This window comes from Heloderma suspectum, chromosome 2 (genome assembly GCF_057233095.1).
Source record: "Heloderma suspectum isolate Gila_16-S chromosome 2, 16-S_ref, whole genome shotgun sequence".
NCBI lineage: Eukaryota > Metazoa > Chordata > Lepidosauria > Squamata > Helodermatidae > Heloderma > Heloderma suspectum.
This window is the reverse complement of record NC_139459.1, coordinates 348,574,387-348,599,638: the sequence shown is the minus strand read 5'-3', so window position 1 is coordinate 348,599,638 and position 25,252 is coordinate 348,574,387. Positions and strand designations below refer to the sequence as shown.

Below are 25,252 nucleotides of genomic sequence, written 5' to 3'. Positions count from 1 at the left end.
AATGTTTACTTAACAAGTTAAAAATATATATGAATCAACAGCATAAAGCAGGAAATTACAAAGTCAATGAGAAATTGATGTGAATCATAGATCAGGGTTAAAATAGCAGATAAAAGAGACTTTAAACTTGTCAATCTGTGGCCAGCAGAGCGACAGGCTCCCTAAGGCACCAATCTTATATTCTCATTTACCTGGGAGTAAGTCCCACTGAACTCAACAGGACTTACTTCTGAGTAGACATGTATAGGATTGTACGGTAAGCAGATTCAACTCGGCTAGAGGAAACGTTTAAGCTCTAAAGATGAACCGTATTTATGGTATGTCAACAAGGCTGAGACTTGACCTCTTTGCCTTGATCAAAGTCCCAGAGCTGTTGCTAAAAATGTTTCCAAAATGGCTGTCCTTGTTCTCCAACACACCTTCCCACAGTGACAGAGTTGAACTGGTCCTGATTTCAATTCAAGAAGCTTAATTGTTCACCTGGCCTTCCCACAGCTCTTTCTTTCTTTATTTATTTCATTTCATTTCTATACCGCCCAATAGCTGAAGCTCTCTTAAGTTCCTCTGCTTGGACTTAAAGACAGGGGTAAAAGACAGGGGTATAATTACTTGACAGAAACTTTGGCATGTTGAAAAGCCAGGTGAGTTTCCATCTTGGCAGCTTGCTCAGCCAGTCCTTTGCCCAGAGGCCTACGTGCCTGGGTATGCAAACAGCAGTAGCTGCATTTTGCATTGAACAGGGGCTAGGACCTCCAAGGTCCCTTCCAACCCTATAGTCCTATGGAAACTCAACATGATAGTTCAGAGACTGAAGAAACCTCCCCCTCCAACTGTGTGAGAATAACAGAAAGCAGAGAGTGTTAGCTCAAGGTAAATGCAGGGGAGGGGCCCCCCAGGTTGCGGAGAGAGATAGAGAGGGTGCATGCAGCTGGAACTGACAAGTGTCCTGGGGACATAGGCCACTGCTCGTCTCCTTGTTCTGGCAAGCTTGCACAACTCTCTTTTTCATATTTAAAAATATGTGTCGCTTTTTTAGAAGGCAAGGGATACATCAGACTAGCTTCAAATTATTTTATTTATTTTTAACTTACGCTTCCATCTACAAGGGCTCACAAGGCAGCTTACAATAAGAATAAAAGTCAGAGTTATATAACAATTAACATTTTTAAAAAATTGGAAAAGAAGTCCCCCATAGTCATCATCCCCCCACCCCCGGAAATGTAAGGCTTGGAGTGGGGGGAAATGAACCTCTCAGTGTTAGACCTCCCAAGTTGGAACAGGATGGTCTTGACCTGTACCTGGGAGGCCCTGAAGGATCTAGTCCAGCTTTCTCCAACCTGGTGCCCTCCAGATGTTTTGGGTTTCAACTCCCATCAGCTCCAGCCAGCACAGCCACTGGTCAGGGGTTGTAGTCTGGTACCAGCTGCGGAAGGCTGTTGGATTTCACAGGGGACAGCATTCCACAAACAAGGTGCCATTACTGAAAAGGCCCTACTGCACTGTGCTATCCATCCCATTGCAAGTAGGGAAGGAACATGGGGCAGCAGGTCTCCAGCCCAGGAGCTAAATGCCTTCGGAGGTTCCTATGGGGAATTGATCCGGTATTGTTCCCCTTTCAAAAAAGTTTTTAGTTTTTGTTGATTTTGTTGATAACTCTCCCTGTTTTTAATACCACGGTCACACCTACACAGACTCCCCACCCCCTTAAGAACATAAGAAGAGCCCTGCTGGATCAGACCAAGGGTTCATCTTGTCCAGCATTCCCAGATGCCACTGGGAAGCCCACAAGCAGGACATTAGGGCAATAGCTCTCTCTCACTGTTGCTCCACAGCAACTGGTATTGAGCAACTGGAGGTAGCACATAGCCATCAGGGCAAGTAGCCATTGACAGCCTTCTGCTCCACGAATTTGTCCAATCCCCCTTTAAAGGCATCCAAATTGGTGGCCATTGCTACATCTTGTGAAAGGGAATTCCACAGCTTAACTCTGTGCTGTGTGAAGAAGTCCTTCCTTTTGTCTGACCTGAATCTTTGTTTCTCTGTTTCTCCCAGAAGGCAGGGAATGGCAAAAGGGCCGCCCACCTACTCACCCAAAATGAAATGAAAAGTATTTAAAAAGAAGAAATGAAATGAAATTAAGAGCCCCTTTGATGTTCATGGTTTACTCCACCTTGCTGCCAGCCTTAGACATGACCCCATCAACTACCAGTTTGAGACAGTGGGCTACGCACGGGTGTGGGCAGGTCCCCCGGTAAGAGAACAACAAATCCACTCTCCTCTGTAACTACATGGACCACCAGGTAAGTGAGGGTTTTTTTATTCCAGTTTTCTCCTCCAGTTACACCAGTTGTTGTTTATTCGTTCAGTCACTTCCGACTCTTCCTGACTTCATGGACCAGCCCACGCCAGAGCTTCCTGTTGGCCGTCACCACCCCCAGCTCCCCCAAGGTCGAGTCCATCACCTCCAGAATATCATCCATCCATCTTGCCCTTGGTCAGCCCCTCTTCCTTTTGCCTTCCACTTTCCCTAGCATCAGCATCTTTTCCAGGGTGTCCTGTCTTCTCATTATGTGGCCAAAGTACTTCAGTTATTGTACCAGCGGGTGCAAGTAAATATTCAGTCTGCAGTCTTAAGGTGAGGAATTCTGTCTCTCCCCCTTTTGGGCTGATGCAGGGGGATTAACTCCTTCCCTTCAGTTGCCTCAGCCTCAATGGGGCTCCCAGTTCATGTTTCTCCTTGGGGTGATCAGGAATCCACTCTATTGGTCCTCGGCCCTCCATTCCCCCTCAGCCGGCTCTCCTTCAGGGCAGTACTGCCTTGGCTGGGGAAATACAGGTGTCAGGGTCAGTCAGATACAAGCTCTCCCAAGCTCTTCAGTCAGGAAGGCCAGATCTAGAGGAGGGCATCAGCCTCCCTGGTGAGGCTCGCAACCTTGGCTCTTTTAAAAGGAGTTTGGTTGTGCTTTTTGCTTTCCTCCAGCTCTGTTCATCTTTTACATCTTCCCTCTCCATTCCTTTTTCCTTGGGTGTTGTGTCTTTTTAGATTGTAAGCATGCAGGCAGGGGCTGTCTTCTTTGATGAATTATCTGCAAGCCACTCCAGGAGCCTTTTTGCCTGAGGAGCAGGATAATGATACTTTGTATTTATTTGCTTGTTTGTGCCCTTGTTCCTATAGTCCAAGACCCCAGGCAGGTCCTGGGAGTCCATTCTGAGCCACGCTGTCCCACTCGAAAGGAAGAGGGCCCTGGTGTGGGCCCATCTGCAAAGGTTGCTGTGCCCTGTTCTGTGCAGACTTGTTTCTTCTTGATGGTCCTTCTGTCTCCCACCTGCTCTTGAGATATTCTGTTCTTCCTCTATTTGGCCTCTTTCCCAGCTCATCCCTGCCTCCACCTCTTCACTCCTTGTCCTCTGGGACTTCCTCCTCCACCATCCTCCTGACCTGCCTAAGTTGCCCCATTTTTATAGGGGCCACTTGACTTGCCCCTCCCACCATCCATCCTCAGCTGCGCAGCTGTTGTTCATCTTCCTTGTCAGCTGGGGTGGTGAGTCACTGGTGCACAGTGATGATGTCAGAATCGGGCGCTGCCACCCGCTGCTGTTCCAATCGATGGGAGGGTGGCAGGAGGAGGCAATGAGCCCCAGTGGCCCATCACAATCAGAAATGCTTCAGCCCACTGGCGCTAAGGGCTCTTACAAATGTTCCAGGCATTGACCGTGGTAACACAGCCTGCCCTTAAATCCAGGAAGAAGACCCAGCACTCCGCCACCACTGCACATTTGCAGTCAATATTCTCAGCAGTGTTAGGCTCTTCTAAGCTCCTCATATCTGACATGGGCCTTATGCTTTACTCAAGCTCTGTTCACCTTTTTTTCCTCTTCCGTCACCATTCCTTTTTCCTTGGCTGCTGTCTTTTACCAGACAAGACAAGCCGCTCCATTCTGCCTGAGGAGCAGGATAACAATACTTCAGACAGACAGACAGACAGACAGAGTATTACCTAATGGGCAGCTACAGATATATGATCTTCTAGTTGCCAGCAGGATCAAAATGTCTGGTCACAGAAACACAGGAAGCTGGCTTATACCAAGTCAGATTATTTGTCCAGCTACTCTGACTTTCAGTGGCTCTCCAGGGTCTTGGGTAGAGACCTTCCCCATCACCTGCTACCCCATCCGTTTTAACTAGAGAGGCTGGGCATTGAATCTGGGACCTTCTGCATGCAAAGCAAGGTGTACTACCGGCATGACATGGTTCCTTCCCCAAATGTGCCGCTCCCCCAAATCCCAGATGCGCCGCTCCCCTAATGCACCACTCAAAGTGTTCCTGAAGTTGAGCACGGAGAATATCCGAAGGGGGAAGGAACACCAGGGTTAGCAAAAGACGCCCTGCCTGGAAGCTTCCACTCGGAAGCACAGTGCCATGTAAACTCTGGGAAGGCAAGGTCCTCTGCCACCGAGAATGGCATCATTCCTTCAACAACCGATTCTGAAAGAGACGGGTTGTGCCGCATTGGCGGGCAATGGGTGGGTACCGAGGGCTCCTCCTCAGGGTCAGAACGCCGCTGCTTCTCAGAGTCAGTAAACTCAGACCGTGCCAGTTCCTTCAGAGATTTTTGAGGTGCTCCCACAGGGGCCGGTGCTGGACTCGGCAGCTCTTGTTAGGGCCACCCATCTAGCCCGGCCTCCAGGCTGTGCCCCAGTCTCGAGTACGGGGCAGGAGCTGATCTTTGTGGTGCGGCGAAGGAGGATCTGGCAGCGGCGGGCTGGCGTGGCCCTCCCCCTCCCCCTCATGATGCCACTGCAGTAAACGAACGAAAGATGTTTGGTTAATCACGTCAACCAAACGCTCCTGAAAGCAGTCCAACAATATAACCTTCCCCAATGCTGGCTTCAGGTCTGGGGGGGACTCGCAAGGAGCCCCTGCCTCCTCTCCCCCATCAACCATTCCCTCCCCCTCTGGGCCCAATCCCCCCTGTTGTATAGGGGGACAAAAGGACAAATGAGTGAGCAGGCAGGAGTATTTGCTGCTTGCTCCCATCACGCCCCTCGGCCAGCAGGAGAGAGAAGGCAAGCAGGCAGCAAGAGCAGGTGGAGCGGCAGCCGGTCCAGTTGGAGAGCCAGTGTGGTGTAGTGGCGAGAGTGTTGGACTGGGACTCAGGAGATCCAGGTTCTAGTCCCCACTCGGCCATGGAAGCTCACTGGGTGACTTTGGACCAGTCACAGACTCTCAGCCCGACCCACCTCACAGGGTTGTTGTTGTGAGGATTAAACGGAGGAGGATTATGTACGCCGCCTTGGGTTCCTTAAGGAGGAAAAAAGGCGGGATATCAATGTGATAAATAAATAAATAAACTGTGGGGGCCCTGCAGGGCGTGGGCTTCAGCAGGTACCCAATGATGGCAACCCTGAACTCCCCCCACCCCGTCTGCTAACTATGCAGTTCTACAAACGGCCGTGCGCATTCAATTCAACCAAGTTAACAATGCCAACTACAAAATTCAGCACAGTTAAAAACAAACAGTGCGGTCTGTTTAGTTCTTTGCAACCATGCAAAGGCTCAGCTTGGAAACACAGACACCGCGCGCTGCTCTTTTGCACTAGTACTCAGCAGCCGGCCGGCGTGGCAAGGCACTTGAGAGACTGAGCTACAAATCAGGAACTCTCTCCAGTTTGAGTCTCACCTCTGCAGGCAGTTCACCAGGTCTAGGTGGGGATTGTATGGGGATAATAATGTTCGTGTAGCTTACAGGGTTGTGATACGGATTATAAGGAGCCTTCTGAAAACTGGCGCCGCCCCAGATGTGTTGGACTACAACTCCCATGATCCCCAGCCAGCATGGTGATGGGCATTGTAGTCCAACTCATCTGGAGGGTGGCAGGTTGAGGAAGGCTGAATTAAAGCATGTCAGTGAGGGCTGCGACACCTTTAGCTAACTTTCAAGCCCTCGGAGCCCAAGCGAGGGCTCTTTTGAGCAGAGGGAGAATTTTGGGTCCTTCCCATTCTGCCCAGGGATGGGCTGAAAAGCGATTTTTGCTGACGGCCGACATTCTTGGCTCACCTCTTTTCCTGTGCTCAATCGCACATTATTTTCATTCCGTTTGAATGGGGAAAGTGCGCATTTTGAACGGGAAAAATGCACATTTTTTGAAAGACTGCACCCTGCCATGCACTTTTCCCCATAGAGTAAAGCATAAAAGTGCACATTTTTCAAAAGTGAATGCAAGTTTGGGAAATGCAAGCTTTTCCCAGAAAAAGCATGCCTGCTCACATTCAGGACATGTTCACATGATTTGTGAACAGAAACAAAATCCTCATACATCTCTCATTCTGCCTGGCTCCTCTCAAAATTATATATCTCTTGATAGTATTTATCCCACAGTGCCACCCACAGACCCTCTCTGTTAATGCAACCCCTCTTCATGTGTCCCAATGATTCTGACACTTGGTGCGGAGTGCTGTTTGCTCAGCTAGGAGGGAACCTGTCAAATAATCCTGACCATCCTCCTTTCCTATGTCAGAGGTCCAGCTCCAGCTCCAGCTCCACCCTGTCTGCCCACTCTTCCTGACACCAAACTCCTCTCCCCTGCCCACCCCCAGCCGCCTCTGTGGCTTCTGAGGCCACAGGGAGGGCACAGAGCCATTGATCCGTCCACTGTCACTGATGTCCACCATTGAAGCGTCCATGTTTTGCTGAACATGTTCAGGCAGGTAATGCCCCAGAGTATTTATTTATATTTATATTATTATTATTATTATTATTAATATCCCACCCTTCAGGATGAAAATCCTGCCAAGGCAGCTTACAAGTAAGACATCAATGCATTAATAAAAATTATAGAACAATATTAAAAATATAACTCATAAGGATCTGTTCCACAGGGCAGCTGATGGTAGAAAGCTCAGTACACTCATTCTTATGAAATAGATCTTTTTTCTAGCACAGCACAGGAATTACTAACCATGTACTAGCCATGGCACAGCAGCCAGGGGTTCAAGAGAGTCCCCTCCTCTGGGCAGTAGAGGAATTAGGACTGGGAGAGAAATTGCAAGGTGAGGAGCAAGAGATATGTTTAATTTTTATCTAGTTCTTCCTCCAAGGAGCTTAGGGGGGCATACATGGCTCCCACCTCCCAGGTTATTCCCACAACAATCCTGTGAGGTAGGTTAGGATGAGAGAGACCGTTGGGCCCAATGTCGCCCAGTGATGGCGGGCTGCCCAATGGCTCTGTGCCCTCCCTGTGCCCTCACAAGCCACAGAGGCAGCTGGGAGGGGGGGAGTTTGGTGTCAGGAAGAGTGGTCTCCCCAGTCTAAGTCCGATAGTTTAACCCAGGGGTGACTGGTTTCAGGCTTAAGGAAGCTATTATTATTATTATTATTATTATTATTACTACTACTACTACTACTACTACTACTACCACCACCACCCCAAGATATACCAAATGGACCCAGATGCAAAACAGTGGCTCGGGGGTTGCTAGACATGAAGATCTGAGTGACAGGGTGCTTCTGAGCATATGCTCAGCCCAGGATCAGTACCAGAACCAAGCTGGCAAGTCCTTCTATGCAAATATCCATTCTCGGTTTTCCTTCAAGCACTGTTGTTCAGCAACCTAATTTGGGCAGGAAGCTTTTTAGTTATTGCTACTGTTAGATGACTAGGAGCCAGAAACCCTTGCAGATCTACTGCAAATCACTCAGAGATCCACCAGTAGATCCCAATCTACCTTCAGCCCACCTTTGCTTTAACCATTAAAAAAGGTAAAGGTGTCCCCAACCAGTCGTGTCCAACTCTAGGGGGTGGTGCTCATCTCCATTTCTAAGCCGAAGAGCCAGCGCTGTCCGAAGATGCTTCCGTGGTCATGTGGCCGGCATGACTGAACACCGAGGTGCACGGAACGCTGTTACCTTTCCCACTGAAGCGGTACCTATTTATCTACTTGCAATTTCTTGCTTTCGAACTGCTAGGTTGGCAGGAGCTGGGACTGAAGACGGGAGCTCACTCCGTCACGCGGCACTCGGGTCTCGAACTGCTGTCCTGCCAACCTTCCGGTCTGCAGTTCAGCGTCTTAACCACTAAGCCACCGCGGCCTTACTTTAACCATTACATCACACTAATTTCCCCCTCCTTCCGCAAAATCCTATGAGAAGCAGTCCCAATGGAGTGGAAACTCACCAGGAGTGGTTGGTTGTTTGGTTGAGTGGTCATCACCTCCTGGCAAATGGGATTCTTGGCGAAGATCCAGTCAGAGATCGTTGGCTGCGCATACGCTATTCCTCAGTCCAACTTCAAACAGCAGTGCAAGTGAAACCGGGGCTCACTTACAGGTTTTTAAAACAGACAAGGCAAGAAGCATTCTCTCTGGTATTGCAGCTGCACAAAGTCGCCTATACGTTTCAGATGGGCTGTTTAAACAACCAGGGAACGGCGCAGAAATGATGACTTGATTTGATCATGCAACACAGAATTCTTCAGGAGAGTTTCTGTAAAGCTTCATAATGTTTCTGTAAAGCATTTCACACAGCTCAGCAAGTGAGGGGTTAACAAAGAAAGAACTCTTTGTCCACATGCACAGACCAGCAGCTCATTGATCATTATGCGCCTTTGAGGGCCATGGGAGGAAGTTCACAAATGGACTGAGCATTCATTCAGAGCCTGACACTTCAGCTACTCACTAAAAACGTATGAAGCAGCTCTCAAACATGACAGGGCCGGCCCCACCACTTAGATGCTGACGCGCAGGTTGGCTGTTCACCTGATCAACACACATTGGCCGTTCGTCTGAAGGGGATGCTGCGCACAATGGGCGTACTCCCATAGTGCTTCCTCCATGCGCACATCTGCACACCTTTAGGCCCACTTCAGATCCATGGTGACTCCATGTTGGATGGAGGTGTGGCCAACACATCTAGTGGCAACTGGGGCAGGGATAGCTGGGTGGCTCTAGACTCTAAAATCTAGAAAGCCCCTTCATGGATTCGGTACCCAGGGGACCAAAGTACCTGAACAGGGCTACAGTTGTATTCCGAGACAGCTAATTATGAAAATGAGTGTCATTATGGCAGCCTAGGCCTACCTTCCCAAAACCACCAGATGGGATGGACTATGACTCCTATCATCCTCAGTCAGCATGATGGCTGAGGACGATGGGAGTTGAACGCCAACATATCTGAGGGCACCAGGTGGGCAAGGGCTGGCTTCAGCTGTTAAGAATAATTAGACATGCGAAGCTACAGAAGAAACTAGGATATGTTTCTTCCGCCTGTCACATTTGGAATGGCCCAGAACCGAGGAACAGCCCTCAGGAGTTTTCCCCACATGGCTCCAAACATGGCCTCCAGTCTAAGAAATCACCTTATTACCCAACTTAGCCCCTTTCTCACATGCAGCCCTAAAAGTGACCTCTTCGAAAGCCACCCTGTCCATTCACACTGAGGAGAAAGGGGTTAAAAACTCTTTCGTTAGCCAGGCATTGTCGACATGACTAGCCCTCCAGCTCATAACCAAAATTCAACATATGGCTCATATTAAACATTAACTGCTGACCAAGATGATGGGGGTAGCAACGCTTGCCAAGCCAATCCTGCCCTCCCCCCACAGCAATCCTAATGCAATTATATTCCCATTTCATAGATATTTCCTGATAAACCGTCAAAACCAGAGCCTGCCAACAAATCATTTTAATGTATTTTTAAGTTAAATCAATAAGCAATCATAGTAACTCAAGAACTGGCCCACGGGATCAAATCAAAGCTGCAGCTACTTTGTAAACTGTCCTGTAAATTTGTAAAATACATAAATATAAACCAGCATTTTCTCTCTCTCTGTGACCAACTAGATGCCCTTGTGCAGCTGATACGAAAAAGGAAAAAGGTGGTATGAATCCTGGCATCTGGCAATTCGAGGTATACTTCCTCTGAACATGGAGGTTCTATTCTTAGTAACCACGGCTAGTTATTGTATCTCCTGTTATTTTATCTATTCCTTTTAAAAGCCACTGATAGCAGATTATCACCACCACCACCACCCATCTCGTGAAAAACCATTTCCTTTTGTTTATCCTAAATATGAGCACACCAGAAGTATGGTTTACAAGATATGAAACCAACATGCAAAGATCCATGGGTCCTGCATGCAAAACAAGACTACGGAACAATGAGAACGAGTGTAATGTAGAGGTGAAGAGACTGAGCAGTGAACCAGGAAGTCCCCCGTTCAAATCTTGCCTCTGCTATCAACTCACTGCCTTCGGCAAGCCACCCAATTTCAGCCTCAGCTCCCTTGTCTGCAATATGGGGGTACAAAACAATCTTGTAGGGAAGTAAATAGTAACGATTACAGGGTGATCCACATGAACTGCTCTGAACATGCTATATAAATACCAAGCAAAATAAGAGAAAAGTCACTGGAAAAGCATTCCCTGATGTTGGGAAAGACTGAAGGCAAAAGGAGAAGGGGACGGCAGAGGATGAGACTGCTAGACAGCATCACCGATGCAATGAACATGAACTTGAGCATGCTCCGGGAGAGAGCGCAGGACAGGAAGGCCTGGCGTGCTATGGTCCATGGGGTCACGAAGAGTCGGACGCGACTTAACGACTGAACAACAACAACAACAACAATATAAGTAATATTGTAAGTATCTGTGCCCTGCATATGGGATGTTCCACCAGTGTGGCACCACAGGGGGACAGATGCGTGTGTTTAAATGTAGACACAAGGGGCAGATACCAGCTGAAGTGACTGGACAGTGGATTCGTGTGGTCTCCATAAAGGTTCATTAAGAATCACAAAGTTGGAAGGCAGTGGAGGCAGTGTGGGGGGGGTGTCTGATGTCAGCACCTTGGATAGCTCCTTTAGAGTTCTGATTGGTTCTCAATGAAACTCAGAGCAGATTTATCGCTCCACTAGTATCAGACCCACCAGCCTCCACTGCTTTGAAGTCATCTAATCCAACCCCCTGCTCAAAGCAGGGTCTACAGTGCAGGATACAGTTACAGCAGGGATAGTCAACCTAGTGCTCTCCAGGTGCTTAGACTTTCAACTCCCATAAGTTCCAGGCAGCCTGGCCAGTGACCAGGGATTCTGGCAGCTGTGGTCAAAAACATCTGGAGAGCACCAGGTTGCCTACAGCATCCCTGAGCCAGAATTGTCCAGCCTCCAGTGGACAATGCCAGTGAAGGAGAGCCCACCACCTCCGCAGGCAATGTGTTCCGCTGCTGGACAGCTCTTACCATTAGGAAGCGTCTCCTAATAGTTAGCCAAAATCCATTTCCTGGCCATTTCCACCCATTGGTTCTAGTCCTGCTCTCCAGAGCAACAGAGAACATCTTCTTCTCTAGTATATGCTCTGGTTGTGGGGTTTTGCAGCACCACAAGATTTTGGTCTGTAACGTTTCCAGTCTTCTGCAAGGATGAGATACGTGCTTTAAGGGTAGATATCTTCAGATGCAGCACAAAAAAAGATGGTACAAGAGACTGATGCGCCTGGGCCTGCACCAGGGGGGGCGGGGGGGGAGAATGTCACTTTGGAATGTTAAAAGCTGCTCCCTCTATCACAACAGCAGGCAAAGCACTGGGCTACAACACACATACATCCCTGATGGGCTAGTTTTATGTTTGCATGGAGTTTTCAGACTGGGGAGTCATCCAGAAGGAGCATCCCAACCCCACAGTCCAAAGTGAACAGTCTATTCTACCACTACATTTGGCTACATTTGTAGCAGACTCCAATGTTTTGGTGGTAGATTTTGGTGGCCTACAACAGTCTTTCCCAACCTGGTGTCTTCCAGGTATTATGGACTACAACTCCTCACATTCCAAACCACTGACCATGCTGGTTGGGGTTGATGGGAGTCCAAAATATCTGGAGGGCACCAGGTTGGCCTACAGTAATTTTCATAACTGGTGCCATGGAAACAGTGTTTTGGCTACTGCAATGTCAAAAGGCATTGGACAGATTGATGTAGTTAAGGTTGCACTTACTAGGGTGCAAGTCCAGAAGAATTAAGACAGCCTTCCGAGTAAACCTGCTTTGGATTGGATTGCAAGTATAATGCACCATTAATGTGCATTGATGCTTTGCACAGAACAGAAGCCCCTGCCCCAAAGGCCTTACAATCTAAAGTTTGACAGCGGAGAAAGGGAGAGACACGCATAACAAGGAATGCATACGAGCAAGTGGTTTCACATCATCTTGTCAGCACGGAGATTTGTGGTTTCTGCTTGGAAAAAAATCCTAAAGATCCATGCCTTGTGTGTGTTTTTTTGCACCACTGCGGCAGAGATTTTTACGATATTGCAGAGAGAGGTTTTTTTATATTATTTTTATGATGTTGTCGTCAGCGGGCAAAGATATGAGTCAATCGATGAAATGGGCTCTGATCCACACACGCTTATGGTTACGCCTTAGTCTTTAAGGCGCCACAAGACTCTTTTGAGTTACGACGAGAGAGCGGCGTTGTGAAACTTGCATGTAAACATAATGAGGAGACATGCCTCCGAGCTGGGCTTTTATAGCACTGCAGCGCCAAGAGGAGCTACATCAGTCATTTTTTATGATGCAGTAAGCAGCCAAGGACGCGAGCTGTGTTTAGAGAGGGTGGATTTGGGCCGTCTGCGTGTAAAATCGTGAGGATCCATGTCTCAAAAGCCAAATTCTGCAGCAGCACCAGCACCAAAGTACTGGACCCAGGACTCCAAAGACAGATGAATAAACGAATCATGCAACGAGAGGAGAGATGTGCAGGGTACCTTTAATGGCTACTGTTTAGTTTTAATTTTTAAAAAACTGAGGAGGAGGCTCTTTCAGGAACTACATAGATCTGACTTTTTCTCCCTTTTCCCCCTCTGCCTCCGCCATTTTAAGAGGTTATAATTGGTCTTTTCTCCTGCTTTTAGGTTCTTTTGCTCTTGCTCTCTCCCCAGATACACAGGGGGATCCAAACCGCAGCCACTTCCTTCCCCCCTCTAGATCTATTAAAGGGGAGGGGGATCAAGCAGACAAAGGGAGGAGACATTCCCATTTTCCCAAGTTCTGGGAAACATTTTTTTTAAACCCTTCTCACCCCGCTCCCCTTTATGCACACTTTCTCCCCGCTTTACCTGCATTTGCGAGCGGTGGGATTCAGGGGCTCCTCCGGAGAGTTTCTTGCAACTCACTCACTCACCCCCACCTCTGTCCTGGGGCTGCGGTGCTCATGCGCCCCCCACACCTATTTTCCAGCTCGGCCAATCGGTCCGATCCTCGGCATCCACTGTCGCCCGTCCCAGCCAATCCAACGTCGGGATATTCCAGAGGCAGGCAGACAGAAAGCCCAGGAGCTGCTGGGAATTGCAGTCCTCCTTTTCCTGTTCAGAGCACAGCTGGTCCCATACTCTTCTTCCGTCCCTACTTTAAAAATTATTATTATTATTATTAGATTATTATTAATTTTTGTGAACCGCCCAGAGAGCTTTGGCTCTGGGGCGGTATAGAAATATAATAAATGAAATGAAATAATCTTGATTTCGTTTCTTATTGTTTTTACTTAGCTTTTCTGCCCGCGGGTTTCATGATTAAAAGCAATAAAACATCAAAACAAAAATAACTAAGGCTCATCCTAGAAACTTACGTTCAAGACAGCAGCCAATAAAAACCAAATCCAAAATTGGGGCAGGCTGTGCTCCTGTTTTCTGCTACAATCCTGCAAAAATTACCGTGACCCCTGCTTTGCCTTTTGTGGGGTTCTAGTGAATACTTTTTAAACAACTGCAGAGCATGCATACATTGTTGTTGTTCAGTCGTGTCCGACTCTTCGTGATCCCATGGACCATAGCACGCCAGGCACTAGGAAATCATTTAAGGGTGCAATCCTATGCATGTTTAGACAGGAAAAAAGTCCTACAACTCCCAGCATGCCCCAACAAGCTGGTTGGGGCATGCTGGGAGTTGTAGGACTTTTTTTCTGTCTAAACATGCCTAGGATTGCCCCCTAAGAAAATAAGAGATGCCCTTGGCTGGATCAGACTAAAGGTCTATCTAGTCCAGTATCCTGCTTTCCACTTACAATGGCAGGCCAGCAGTTAAATTTCCAGAGGGGTAGCTGTGTTAGTCTATCGCAGCAAAGAGACCTAAGAGTCTTGTGGCACCTTAAAGACTAACACATTTATTCTGGCATAAGCTTTTGTGGACTATAGTCCACTCCATCAGCTGTTTTAGCCCTCTCTGAAGAAGTGGGAAGATGCATTGTTAAACTCATGCATTTAATGCACATGAATGTAAACCATTTCCAGAAGGGCAGCTTTCTTAGTTGCAGCAAGAACACATAATTTTGTGGTTCCTTGAAGACTAACACATTTATTTAAAAAAAAAAAAAGCACCCAAGGATATTAAAAGCCAATGCACTGCTCAGGGCCAATTCCAGGTTTAGAGTGGCCACTTAAGCATTGCCCAAAAAAGAAAAAAAGGAAATGCATTACCCTCCAAAAAGGTCAAAATAGGATAGATTTGCACAACACTAGTGCGCACGAATTTATAGGCAGGGATGCCAATTTCAAAACAATCATTGTAAATTAAATAGAAATACAGTACGTCTCACCACAGTGGGCAAGACAGTGACCATGTGACCTGTGTGCCCGCTCAGTCTGCCATCCAGGTGCTAATGTTTCGTGAGCACCTCGAAGGCCCCTGCTGACCTCCCTCCTTGTGTGGTTCTTTATCTTCAGACTGGACTTGGACTGGACAGCCCTTCAAAAATAGGGGATGCCTTCAAATAGGGGACTGTGCTGTGTAAAGTAGGGAAAATAGCCCACCCATCCAGGATTGAAAGGGCCCTGGGCATAAAGCCATCTGCTGGGCTCCCTCCTCCCTCAGCAAGTCCTGGGAGGCTTACCTGGCAGAGGAGAGTTTCAAATAGCCTGAGGTGGTTGGGCCTAATTCCCATTTTAATTTTTCACAATGCCCTGGAACAATGCTACATCATGGACGTTGCATGGGAAGGGAAATTAAAACGATGGCTAGACTTGAAGCGGGGGCCAGGACTGCATCAGCAGCTAGACCTGCCATGGTGCTGAGCCCCTGGCAGGTGCCTATGAATACCAGGAGCTGTCACCGGTCCTAGCACCAGCCCCGCAAAGGGGGGGAATCCCCAAAACAGCCCAATGAGGATGGAGCATGCTTAGCGGCTACACACTACTGACTGTTGGGGAACAGACATGACAACTGGGTTAAGGGAAGGGGAATGGAATGGTGTGCGTGGAAGTCTGAATGCTGGCACTCCGTACTGCAACGTTTTGTTGCAGCCAGGCCTCACTTTTCCAGATGACTTACAGTGATCTCAATTCTCCCAAGTGCCAATCTGTATGTAGGCAAAAGGGCACAATCCACATGTAAGAAGGAGCCTTCAGGGGGCTTTGGTGAACTCTAAGGTTTGTAGAAATAATTTTTAAAAGCATTAACAAGAAGAGCTAAGGGGGAAACACCCTACCCCACCCCCAAAGCAGCACAAGGATTAAGCCTGCACAGTGGCCACAGAAGTGTCTGTTGTGGGGAAAATATGCCTATCAGGCCAACCAAAATTTGGATGTCTGCTACCAACATGGCTACCTTTCTTTTTTGTTTTGGGAGGAGAGGGAGAGACAGAAAAGCAGACTAGGGAAGGGGGAAAGAAGAATCTTGGAAGAGAACATGACCAGTTGGCTGGAACTCTGAAAAAGGAGCACTCCATACTGCAACTTTTTATTGCAGGTCCCATGTGCACTAAGCAAATTTGCGTCCGGATGCAGGACACCAGCCATCCCAAATGCCCGTTCTAATGGACAGTCATTTTTTGTTCATCTGTCCATTTGTGCAAGTTACCAGTCACCAGGGGTTTAATGCCCTGCAAGTATAAATCCAATGTATTCCAATTGGAAGGCTATTGGAAGGAGCCCAATCATTACAAAGACCATTCCCTGCCATTTAAGTACATGTTCTGACTTGCATGTAGAGGGCCCAGGGAACCTATGGCCCTCCAGACATCACTGGACTACAACTCACATAACCCTGACCACAGGGCATGCTGGCTGTATCTGATAGAAGTTGCAATCCAACAACATTTGGAGGGCCACAGGTCTCCCACCCAATTTAGGGCGTGATCCTATGCATCTTTAGATAGAAAAAATTCCTACAACTCCCAAGATGACCCGCCAGCCACACATTTTTCTCTGTCTAAACATGCATAGGATTGCATCCTTTGCCACTTCTCTCCACCACAGGATTCTTTTTTCAACATATTTACTATATTTGTATCCCACCGTTCCTCTGAGGTCAGGACAACCTACATGGATCATCATGTTTTTATCCTCACAGCACTTACCCCAAAGCCTTTAAAAAGTATTAAACTGGCAATTCCACTGTCTGGGAGTCGTAGGACCTTTTCCTGTCTAACCATGAATAGGATTGTGCCTTTAGTATGTGTTTTGTAGTAAGTCCTTCAGCCAGGTCCATTGTGAGATTAAAACATTCTGTGGAAGACCATTAGATCATTTAAGGGTGCAATCCTATGCATGTTTAGGTAGAAAAAAGGCTTACAGCTCCCACCATGTCCCAGCCAGCATGGCTGGCTGGGACATGCTGGGAGCTGTAGGCTTTTTTTCTGTCTAAACGTACATAGGATTGTGCCCTTAACAAACTTAAAAGTATGGTGGCAGCTTACTAATGGCTTATTTCAGAAGCCAATGCAAGGTAAGCAATTCCTCAGCCAACGACTACAATATACAGCCAGAGGAAGAGACCCTCCAGCAGTGTGTGCATGCATGTAGCTGGGAGCTGTGGCCTCGGGGCACGATTCCTGCTGCGACAAATAGGATGCATAACTTACAAGTACACAAAAAGCATCCTGGTTATCAGCCACTGAAGTGCTGACTACACCTTCATTGTAGCCTTTGTGCTTGCTTTAAGAGGTGCATGCTACAGTGAAGGCTTTCTATCGAATCCACAGCCACTCAGCCAAGATACCACTTATATAGTAAGAGGTGGGCCAAGACTGGGAGTATGCTGGCTGAGGGAGTATGGGAGTTGTAGTCTGACGCATCTGAAGGATGACAGGCTGGGGAAGAACATTTTTTTTGGAGATGTTACGTCACCATTTCATATTTAGAAAAGAATCTACATCTGAGTTGTTGTTTGTTGTAATCTTGAGAGATTTTTTAAAAATAAAAATGTGTTTAAGCTATACAGAGAGAAAGAGAACTTTTCTTCCTTGTTTTGCCTCCATCCCAATCCATCTGAGACCAATTCCAACCCAATCCACCATCTATCCATTGCTATCCCACAACTTTGTTGTTGTTGTTCAGTCACTAAGTCATGCCCGGCTCTTCGTGACCCCATGGACCATAGCACGCCAGGCCTTCCTGTCCTCCGCTCTCTCCCGGAGTGTGCTCAAGTTCATATTCATTGCATCGGTGATGCTATCTAGCCATCTCATCTTCTGCCATCCCCTTCTCCTTTTGCCTTCAATCTTTCCCAGCATCAGGGTCTTTTCCAGTGACTTTTCTCTTCGCATTAGGTGGCCAAAATATTTGAGCTTCAGCTTCAGTATCTGTCCTTCCAATGAGCACTCAGGGTTGATTTCCTTTAGGATGGATTGATTTGACCTCCTTCTCCAGCACCACAGTTTGAAAGCATCAATTCTTCGGCGCTCAGCCTTCCTGATAGTCCAGCTCTCACAGCCATACGTTGCTACTGGGAAAACCATAGCTTTGATTATGCGGACCTTTGTCATTTTCTCTGCTTCTTACTATGCTGTCTAGGTTTGCCATAACTTTCCTCCCAAGGAGCAAGCGTCTTTTAATTTCATGGCTACAGTCACCGTCTGTGGTGATCTTGGAGCCCAAGAAAATAAAATCCGTCACTGCTTCCATTTCTTCCCCTTCTATATGCCAGGAAGTGATGGGGCCAGATGCCATGATCTTAGTTTTTTTAATGTTGAGTTTCAAACCGGCTTTTGCACTCTCCACTTTCTCCCTGAACAAGAGGCTCTTTAGATCCTCTTCACTTTCTGCCATTAGGGTAGTATTGTCTGCGTATCTGAAGTTGTTGATAATTCTCCCGGCAATCTTAATTCTGACCTGTGATTCATCCAACCCGACGTTTCTCACGATGTACTCCACATATAAATTAAATAAGTAGGGTGACAATATACAGCCTTGTCGTACTCCTTTCCCAATTTTGAACCAATCGGTTTTTCCATGTCCGGTTCTTACTGTTGCTTCTTGACCCTCGTACAGGTTTCTCAGGAGACAGGTAAGGTGGTCTGGTACTCCCATCTCTTTAAGAATTTGCCACAGTTTGTTGTGATCCACACAATCAAAGGCTTTAGTGTAGTCAATGAAGCAGAAATAGACGTTTTTCTGGAATTCTCTTGCTTTCTCCATGATCCAGCGAATGTTGGCGATTTGATCTCTGGTTCCTCTGCCTCTTCGAAACCCAGCTTGTACTTCCGGTAATTCTCGGTTCACATACTGCTGAAGCCTAGCATGTAGGATTTTGAGCATCACCTTACTGGCATGTGAAATGAGCGCAATTGTACGGTAGTTTGAACACTCTTTGGCATTGCCCTTCTTTGGAATTGGAATGTAAACTGACCTTTTCCAGTCTTGTGGCCACTGCTGAGTGTTCCAAATTTGTTGGCATATTGAGTGCAGCACTTTAACAGCATCATCTTTTAGGATTTTAAATGGCTCAGCTGGAATAGTCATCTCTGCTAGCTTTGTTGTTACTAATGCTTCCTAAGGCCCACTTGACTTCACTCTCTAGGATGTCCGGCTCAAGTTCAGTGACTGCACCATCATGGCTATCAGGGACATTAAGATCTTTCCTGTATAGTTCTTCTGTGTATTCTTTCCACAAATTTGCTTCTGGCCGAACTTAAGGAATGAAGACAGTGGAGGTTATTATATTACTGTAGAACAGGGGCGCCAAACCTCAGGCTTCTGGGATCTACTTTTAATTTTTTCATTAGAACCTCATGATACACCAGCTAGAACCTGGTGTAAAAGACATCAGAATTAAAGACTACTGAGGCCCGGAATTTGAGTACCAGAACTGAATGGAGCTCAACAGTCTTTCCACACAAAACTCCACTCCTGGTTCCCCCATACTTTCTTCATTTCAGCAGCATAATTTCGGCTGAACTGTCTGTGTCATTTTGTTGCTGCTATTGTTAAACAGTTGCTAAGTCAAACAGGTCCTTGCTGATCTACTGAAAATCACCTCCAGCTCTACCCCCTGCTGATCTTTGCTATAAAATATCCCACAGGGGTTCATCAGGTTCCAGGAACTCCAACCAAACTCTATGGAATTTAGTGCCTGCCTTCCACCTGCTAAAAGGTATACGCTCTTTCATAAACAGAACAAGAAGGCCCAATACAGTTTATTGCTTTTTAGCCAATCAGGCCGTCCGCACACAAAACAAATAGAATTCTCACATCAACCCAAAAGGGAGACCAAAGTACAAATTATTAATAAAATAACTAACAAGAGCAAGTTAAAAACATTTTAAAATCCTAAAACAATATCTGCCAGAATATTATTACCATGTTTACGGATTTAGTTTTTTTATAACAGTCAATGACTTTCACCTCTCCAGGGCTTGACTGACAAACTTAGCAGTCCTATATGATGTATAATGATCTGTTCCAGCTAATAATAATCGAGTTATACTTGCACCAGAAGTATCCTCAAGTACAGCTAATAGGGGCTCAAGATATTGCTTCCTCAAATCGATATACAATGGGCATTCTGCTAAAAAGTGTACCATGTCCTCTACCTTGGGGCAACCAGCTGGGCAATCTGCACTCATGCCATGATGGATCCTATAACGTGCCTTCACCTCCATCAATTGGAGTGAGTTCAGTCTACACCTAGTCATGAGCCATCTCAATTCATGTGAGGTGATGGAAATCAAATACGGGGGAGCCTTCCCCGGAGAGGTCATGATGCTTTTATAGATCTTGTTAGAGCAACTTTCAGCAGCAACAGCCATTGTTGTTTGAATATCAACATCCTGTAACCTCTTTGAAATCTCATCCCTAGCTCTATCATAGCCCCTCGCAAGCAAATATGATTGTGAAAAGCCCAACTCAGAGATAGATGTGGTTATCTTGTCTGCCCATGAGCCCCTTCCCATAGCTTCATATGCTAATAAGACCAAGGGGGAGGCCAGTTGGAACACTATCTTTAACCAGAAGAAAGTGGCAGCTTTTTGAACAAGCATTCCCACTGAGTGACAAGCTGTTTCTAGTCGGACAATGGCCTTAGAAGTGGATCTGGGAACCCCAAGTACTCTGGATAGAAATTTATGCTGCACTGACTCCAATGAAGCAATGTTAGCATGGGTCCAGGCAGGTGCCCCATATAATATTTGGGGAAGTAATTTGCCCTTGTATAGCTCTATTAAAGGGGCCACCATCTTACCACCTGGTCCAGCAGCAAAACGAAGAATGGCATTACTAGTTACATTAGTTGTCAGGGCTATTGCATTCAAGTGCTCCGACCAAGATCCTGAACTTTGAAATGTCACTCCTAGGTATTTATATTTGTTGACCTGATCAAGCAGATGGATATCCAGCTGCCATCGGTATTTTTTCCTCCTTTTGCCAAAGACTAAGATTTTAGTTTTTTCGTACTTGACCTGAAGGGCTTCTCTCACACAATATGAGCTTAGGGCTCTTAAAAGCCTACGCATCCCCACCTGGGTGTATGACAGGAGAACAGCATCATCTGCATATAGTAACACTGAAATACTCCTGTCTTTTAAAAGAGGTGGGAAGAAGTCTGGATTAGATAAGTAGGGAACCATATCATTAAGATATAGATTGAATAAAAGAGGTGCAAGCAAACATCCCTGGCGCACTCCTTTGGTAACAATAATGGGGCCTGAAAGATCACCTGAAGACTCTCTCACACGCAAGATAGAATTCTCATACAGCCCCTGTATTCTCCTGAGCAATTTATAATCCACATTTAAAAGTGTAAGCTTCTGCCAAAGGCGAGGTCTAGATATAGAATCAAAGGCTGCTCGGTCTACAAATGCAGCAAAAAGTGAGTGATAAGGGGGAGATGTACATTTCCCAGCCAAATATTTTAGTAGAAAACAATGGTCTACTGTAGATCTGCCACATCAGAAGCCTGCTTGTTCTTCAACAAGGAGATTCTCCCTGAGCACCCAATTTTCCAGCTTATCTAAAAGATGTCTTGCATACAGCTTACTTATAACATCCAGTAGACTTATAGGGCGATAATTCTTAAGGTCTGACCGATTGCCCTTTTTATAAATAGGCACTACAATAGCTACTGCCCAATCTTGGGGAAATTTCCCAGTTCTATCAATAAGTGTAAATAAGGTTGCTAACATTGGGATCCACCAATGAGGATAATCGATCAAGAAATCTGGTGAAATGCCACTCCTTCCGGGGGCCTTTCCGTGCTTCAACTTCCGTATCAGCATAGCTATTTCCTCAAAGGTGACTGGGGGCCAACTAGATGATTCTGGGCCTTCCTCCTGCAATGGGGGAAGACAGGCCATCTCATCATAAAAGAGGGAATGGAAGTGTCGTTCCCATTCATGTGTTGTAATAACAGAGTCAATGGATGGAGTCCCAGAGTATCTTAAGTCTGAAGTAAGGTGCCAAAATCTAGGTCTATCATTTCTTTCGAGTGCTGATGCTAGTACCACCCATTGCAACCTAGCATGCTCTTGCTTTTTTTCTTTAATTGTATTTTTATATAATTTACGCAGTGCCAAATAGGACTGTGGTAAAGGGACTATACCTCTGTCTCTTAGGAGTTTATGTTGTCTTTTAATTTCCTGCTTAAGTTTCCTACAGTCCATGTCAAACCATGGATTACCCACTTTTGGCCTCTGGTTCTTTGACTGGCCTTTCCAAAATAAGAGAGGTTCGACTGCTGCTATAATCTGGGCATAACATTCTAGTACTACTTCCGTCTCTTTGGAAGAGGACAGGGTATTCAGCAAGAGTTGTACATTCTCAGAATGCCATAAGCGTTCCAAAGCATTTAAATTCACATTTGCCCATTTACGATGGTATGTTGCAACCCTCGTGCTTGGGACTGGGAGCCTATTTTCTTGATTTGCCTGGGCATTTTTAAAACATTCTAACTGGACAATCAGTGGTTGGTGATCACTACATGGATATGAATCTACTCTAAAGAGCGTAATCAGCCCAAACACAGCTGGAGGAACTGCAATATAATCGATTACACTAGCCCCAAGATGGTTGATAAAGGTAAATTCCCCTGTCAAATCCTCGGACAGAGAGCCATTCAGAATGAGAACTCCAGATTGAAAGATCATTTGAATAAACTGCTTCCCTTGGGTGTTAATCGTGTGATCCTTTGACTGTCTATCCTTTATCAGTGGGAAGTCATCCAGGGAAAAATAGGAGACTGGCTCTATTGCATTCCAGTTTGGGCCAATCCGGGCATTAAAATCAAGAAATCATAAACATAAAATCATAAACAGAACAAGAAGGTTCTCCACCTACATTTCAAGATTCAATGCTTCGCCCTTTGCTACTATTGTCGCCGCTCTCGTCCCATTGACATATTCACCGAAGCAGAACATTTGAAAAGAGCGGGTTGACTACAGTCAGGATCTCAACAGGATTTCATTGACATAGGGCCTGACTCACTTTGAACAGCACCACCCTAGGCTGTTACCTCAGGACAGGGGATTCTCCTGCATGCCATGAGGATCCACAGGGGGTTGTTTTTCTCCCCCTATTCTATGTACGCTTTTCTCCCTCTATTCTATGTATGTGTACTTTCAGATGAGGCATTTATGGTGCCCTCGCCCTGCCGCATTCACAGAAATTTATGGGGAAACCCAGATGTCATCTTCTACTTGAGACCCGTGTTTTTGTGGGTTCTTTAAATTGTTTCTTCCACCTTCTTCCTTCCCACAGAAAATCCATTAAGGAGAAAAAGACTGTACAGTTCCAGAGTGCCTTCTGATTGCTAGCACTAGAAGCCCTCTGTCTGGAAGGCCCCCCTAGGTCTTTGATCACTGGAAGCAGAACTCAGGTGATAAGGATGCCTCCTCCCCATCACTAGACTGCCCCTTCTCTTCACATCATGTGGCGACAGTCCTGTGTTTTCTTACCATGGCTGCATAAGATCGTCAGGCCACAGAAGCTCAGCAGATTGTACTTCATTCCCTTCCCCATACCCTGTGAGCTCCCTGATGACACCATCTCAAGGAGGGGTTGTTGGGATAAGAAGACTATTTCATCCTCCTCCAACCTGGAGCCCTCCAGACGTTTTGGACTTCAGTGCCCATCGGCCCCAGCCAGCATGGCAAGGGTTGTGCATGCTGGATGTTGTGGCCCCAAACAACTGGAGGGCCCCAGCTTGGGGAAGGCTGGACTATTTGTCCTGTAAGGCCTACCGTCAACCTCTTCAGGTTAATTTTTGTGAACCGCCCAGAGAGCTTTGGCTATTGGGCGGTATAGAAATGAAATAAATAAATAAATAAATAAATAAAAAATGCTGTACTGCTGTTTATGGTGCACAGAACTGCTGAAGCACAGAGCACTGCAATGACATACATAAAGTGACTGTATAAGCCAGACTTCCCCAGCCTGGCATGCTCCAGCAGTGTCAGGCTACAACTCCCATCAACCCCAGCCAACATGCTGGCAGGGGGCGATGGCAGTTATAGCCCAACACCGCTGGAGAGTGCCAGTCTCTGGGAAGCTGGCTTAAAGCATCAAAATACAGCCTCAGAACATCAAAGGAAGAGAGGCCAGGACAAACTCCCAGGTGTTTGCCCATTTGAAGTCAAGAAATGTAGCAGCCGGCATCCTGATCCAGATATCCAGCCCAGAAAGACAGCTGCATTTGTGGTTCACATGAAACCAGCCAAGGATTTCCTGAACAGATTGGCTTGGATCCAAAGGTGCCTCCTGCCGGCAGATGGGCACCTCTGCTTGCACAAGCCAGCCTCCCTGACTCTGGGCCACTGCCTGCCCCATTGCAGCCCCCCGTTGCCCCATGCCGTTCCAGAGGCTCCCCGCCTTTGAAGCGCGCAGCAGTCTGCAGCTGGGAGAAGGAGCCAGGAAAGCCCTATCACACGAACAGATGTCCGCTCGCGCTTCTCTGGATCTAATCCGTTTTCTGCGATGCCTCAAGCATTCCTGAGCCTTCTCCCTTTTGCAGAAATCCTTTTGTTATGAACAGGGGTCCCCCTTTGAAACAAAGCCATCTCCTAAACATGGAAGCCATTCAAGTGATGTTCTTTCCAGTGGCTTGTCCATGGTGCAGGAGTGCCAGGCTGCTGAATAAAAGGACAGGATGAAAAATAGAAAAAGAGCAATTCAGAGTTGGTCTTCACATTACAAGGGGGAGCTGTTCACACAACACGCTGATCTACACTCAGTGGTTGAGTGTGGGTTGGTTTGAACTGTGGGTTATCGTGTTGACTGAACGCAGCCAGCGTGGCTTGTTAACCATGCAGTGTGGCTTGTTAACAACCCTGAACAACTCAACAACAAACCATGGGTTCTCTTAGTGGCTTGTTTGAGAAAAATAAGCCACACTGCATGGTTAACAAGCCACCCTGCAGACATTCAGACAACCCACGGTTCGACAAACAACCCACAGTTCAAAAGAACCTACACTCAACCACTGAGTCTGGGTTAGCGTGCTGTGTGAACAGCCCCAGTATGAGGATTAGAACTCTAGAATGGCCTGCTTCAGGGTGGAGGTGGGGAGCACCAGGCAGAAATATCTGAATACTTCTCCCTGTAAACATCTCTCTGCATATGGCCAACTAGCCAGTCAGGAAGAAGTCTGGTCTAAAACCAGTCGTGCCATTGGGCTGGATCTTGGGGCCAAAGTCCTGGGCCCCACAGCTCAGGGGGGTCCCAAACGAGCACCCAGAGAACAGCAGGTGATGAGAGCATCAGGGTAGCATAGGAAAGCTGCATTTTACCCCTGTAGTCATGATGATGCTATGATTTAAGAGAAAGAAATGGTAGGGCGGCAGGTGGGGAGAAATGTTACGTGTATGCTTCACAACTGAAGTAATACGCAAGGACCGTCCAGAAGAAGGGACACATAAGACCATTAAGGGTGCAATCCTATGTATGTTTAGACAGAAAAAAGTCTTACAACTCCCACCATGACCCATGTTGGCTGGGGAATGCTGGGAGTTGTGGGACTTTTTCTGTCTAAACATGCATAGGATTGCACCCTAAATCCAGAGTCTAA

At 46.8% G+C, this 25,252-nt stretch overlaps 1 protein-coding gene across 2 annotated transcripts in view; it reads right to left on the bottom strand.

Annotated features, from left to right (window-relative positions):
• LOC146355460 (uncharacterized) overlaps nt 1–13,184 on the bottom strand; it is a 30,482-nt gene extending 17,298 nt beyond the window's left edge. Inside the window, exon 1 of one of the 2 annotated variants that reach the window (XM_084840921.1) lies at nt 13,105–13,184. In XM_084840921.1, coding sequence (XP_084697047.1) covers nt 13,105–13,110 — 6 coding nt within the window. In that variant the 5' untranslated portion in view covers nt 13,111–13,184. Of the gene's footprint in view, nt 1–8,175; nt 8,286–13,104 lie in introns of those variants that run through there. The other variant, XM_084840920.1, reaches the window with a different exon arrangement.
• Between the last annotated feature and the right edge of the window lie 12,068 nt (nt 13,185–25,252).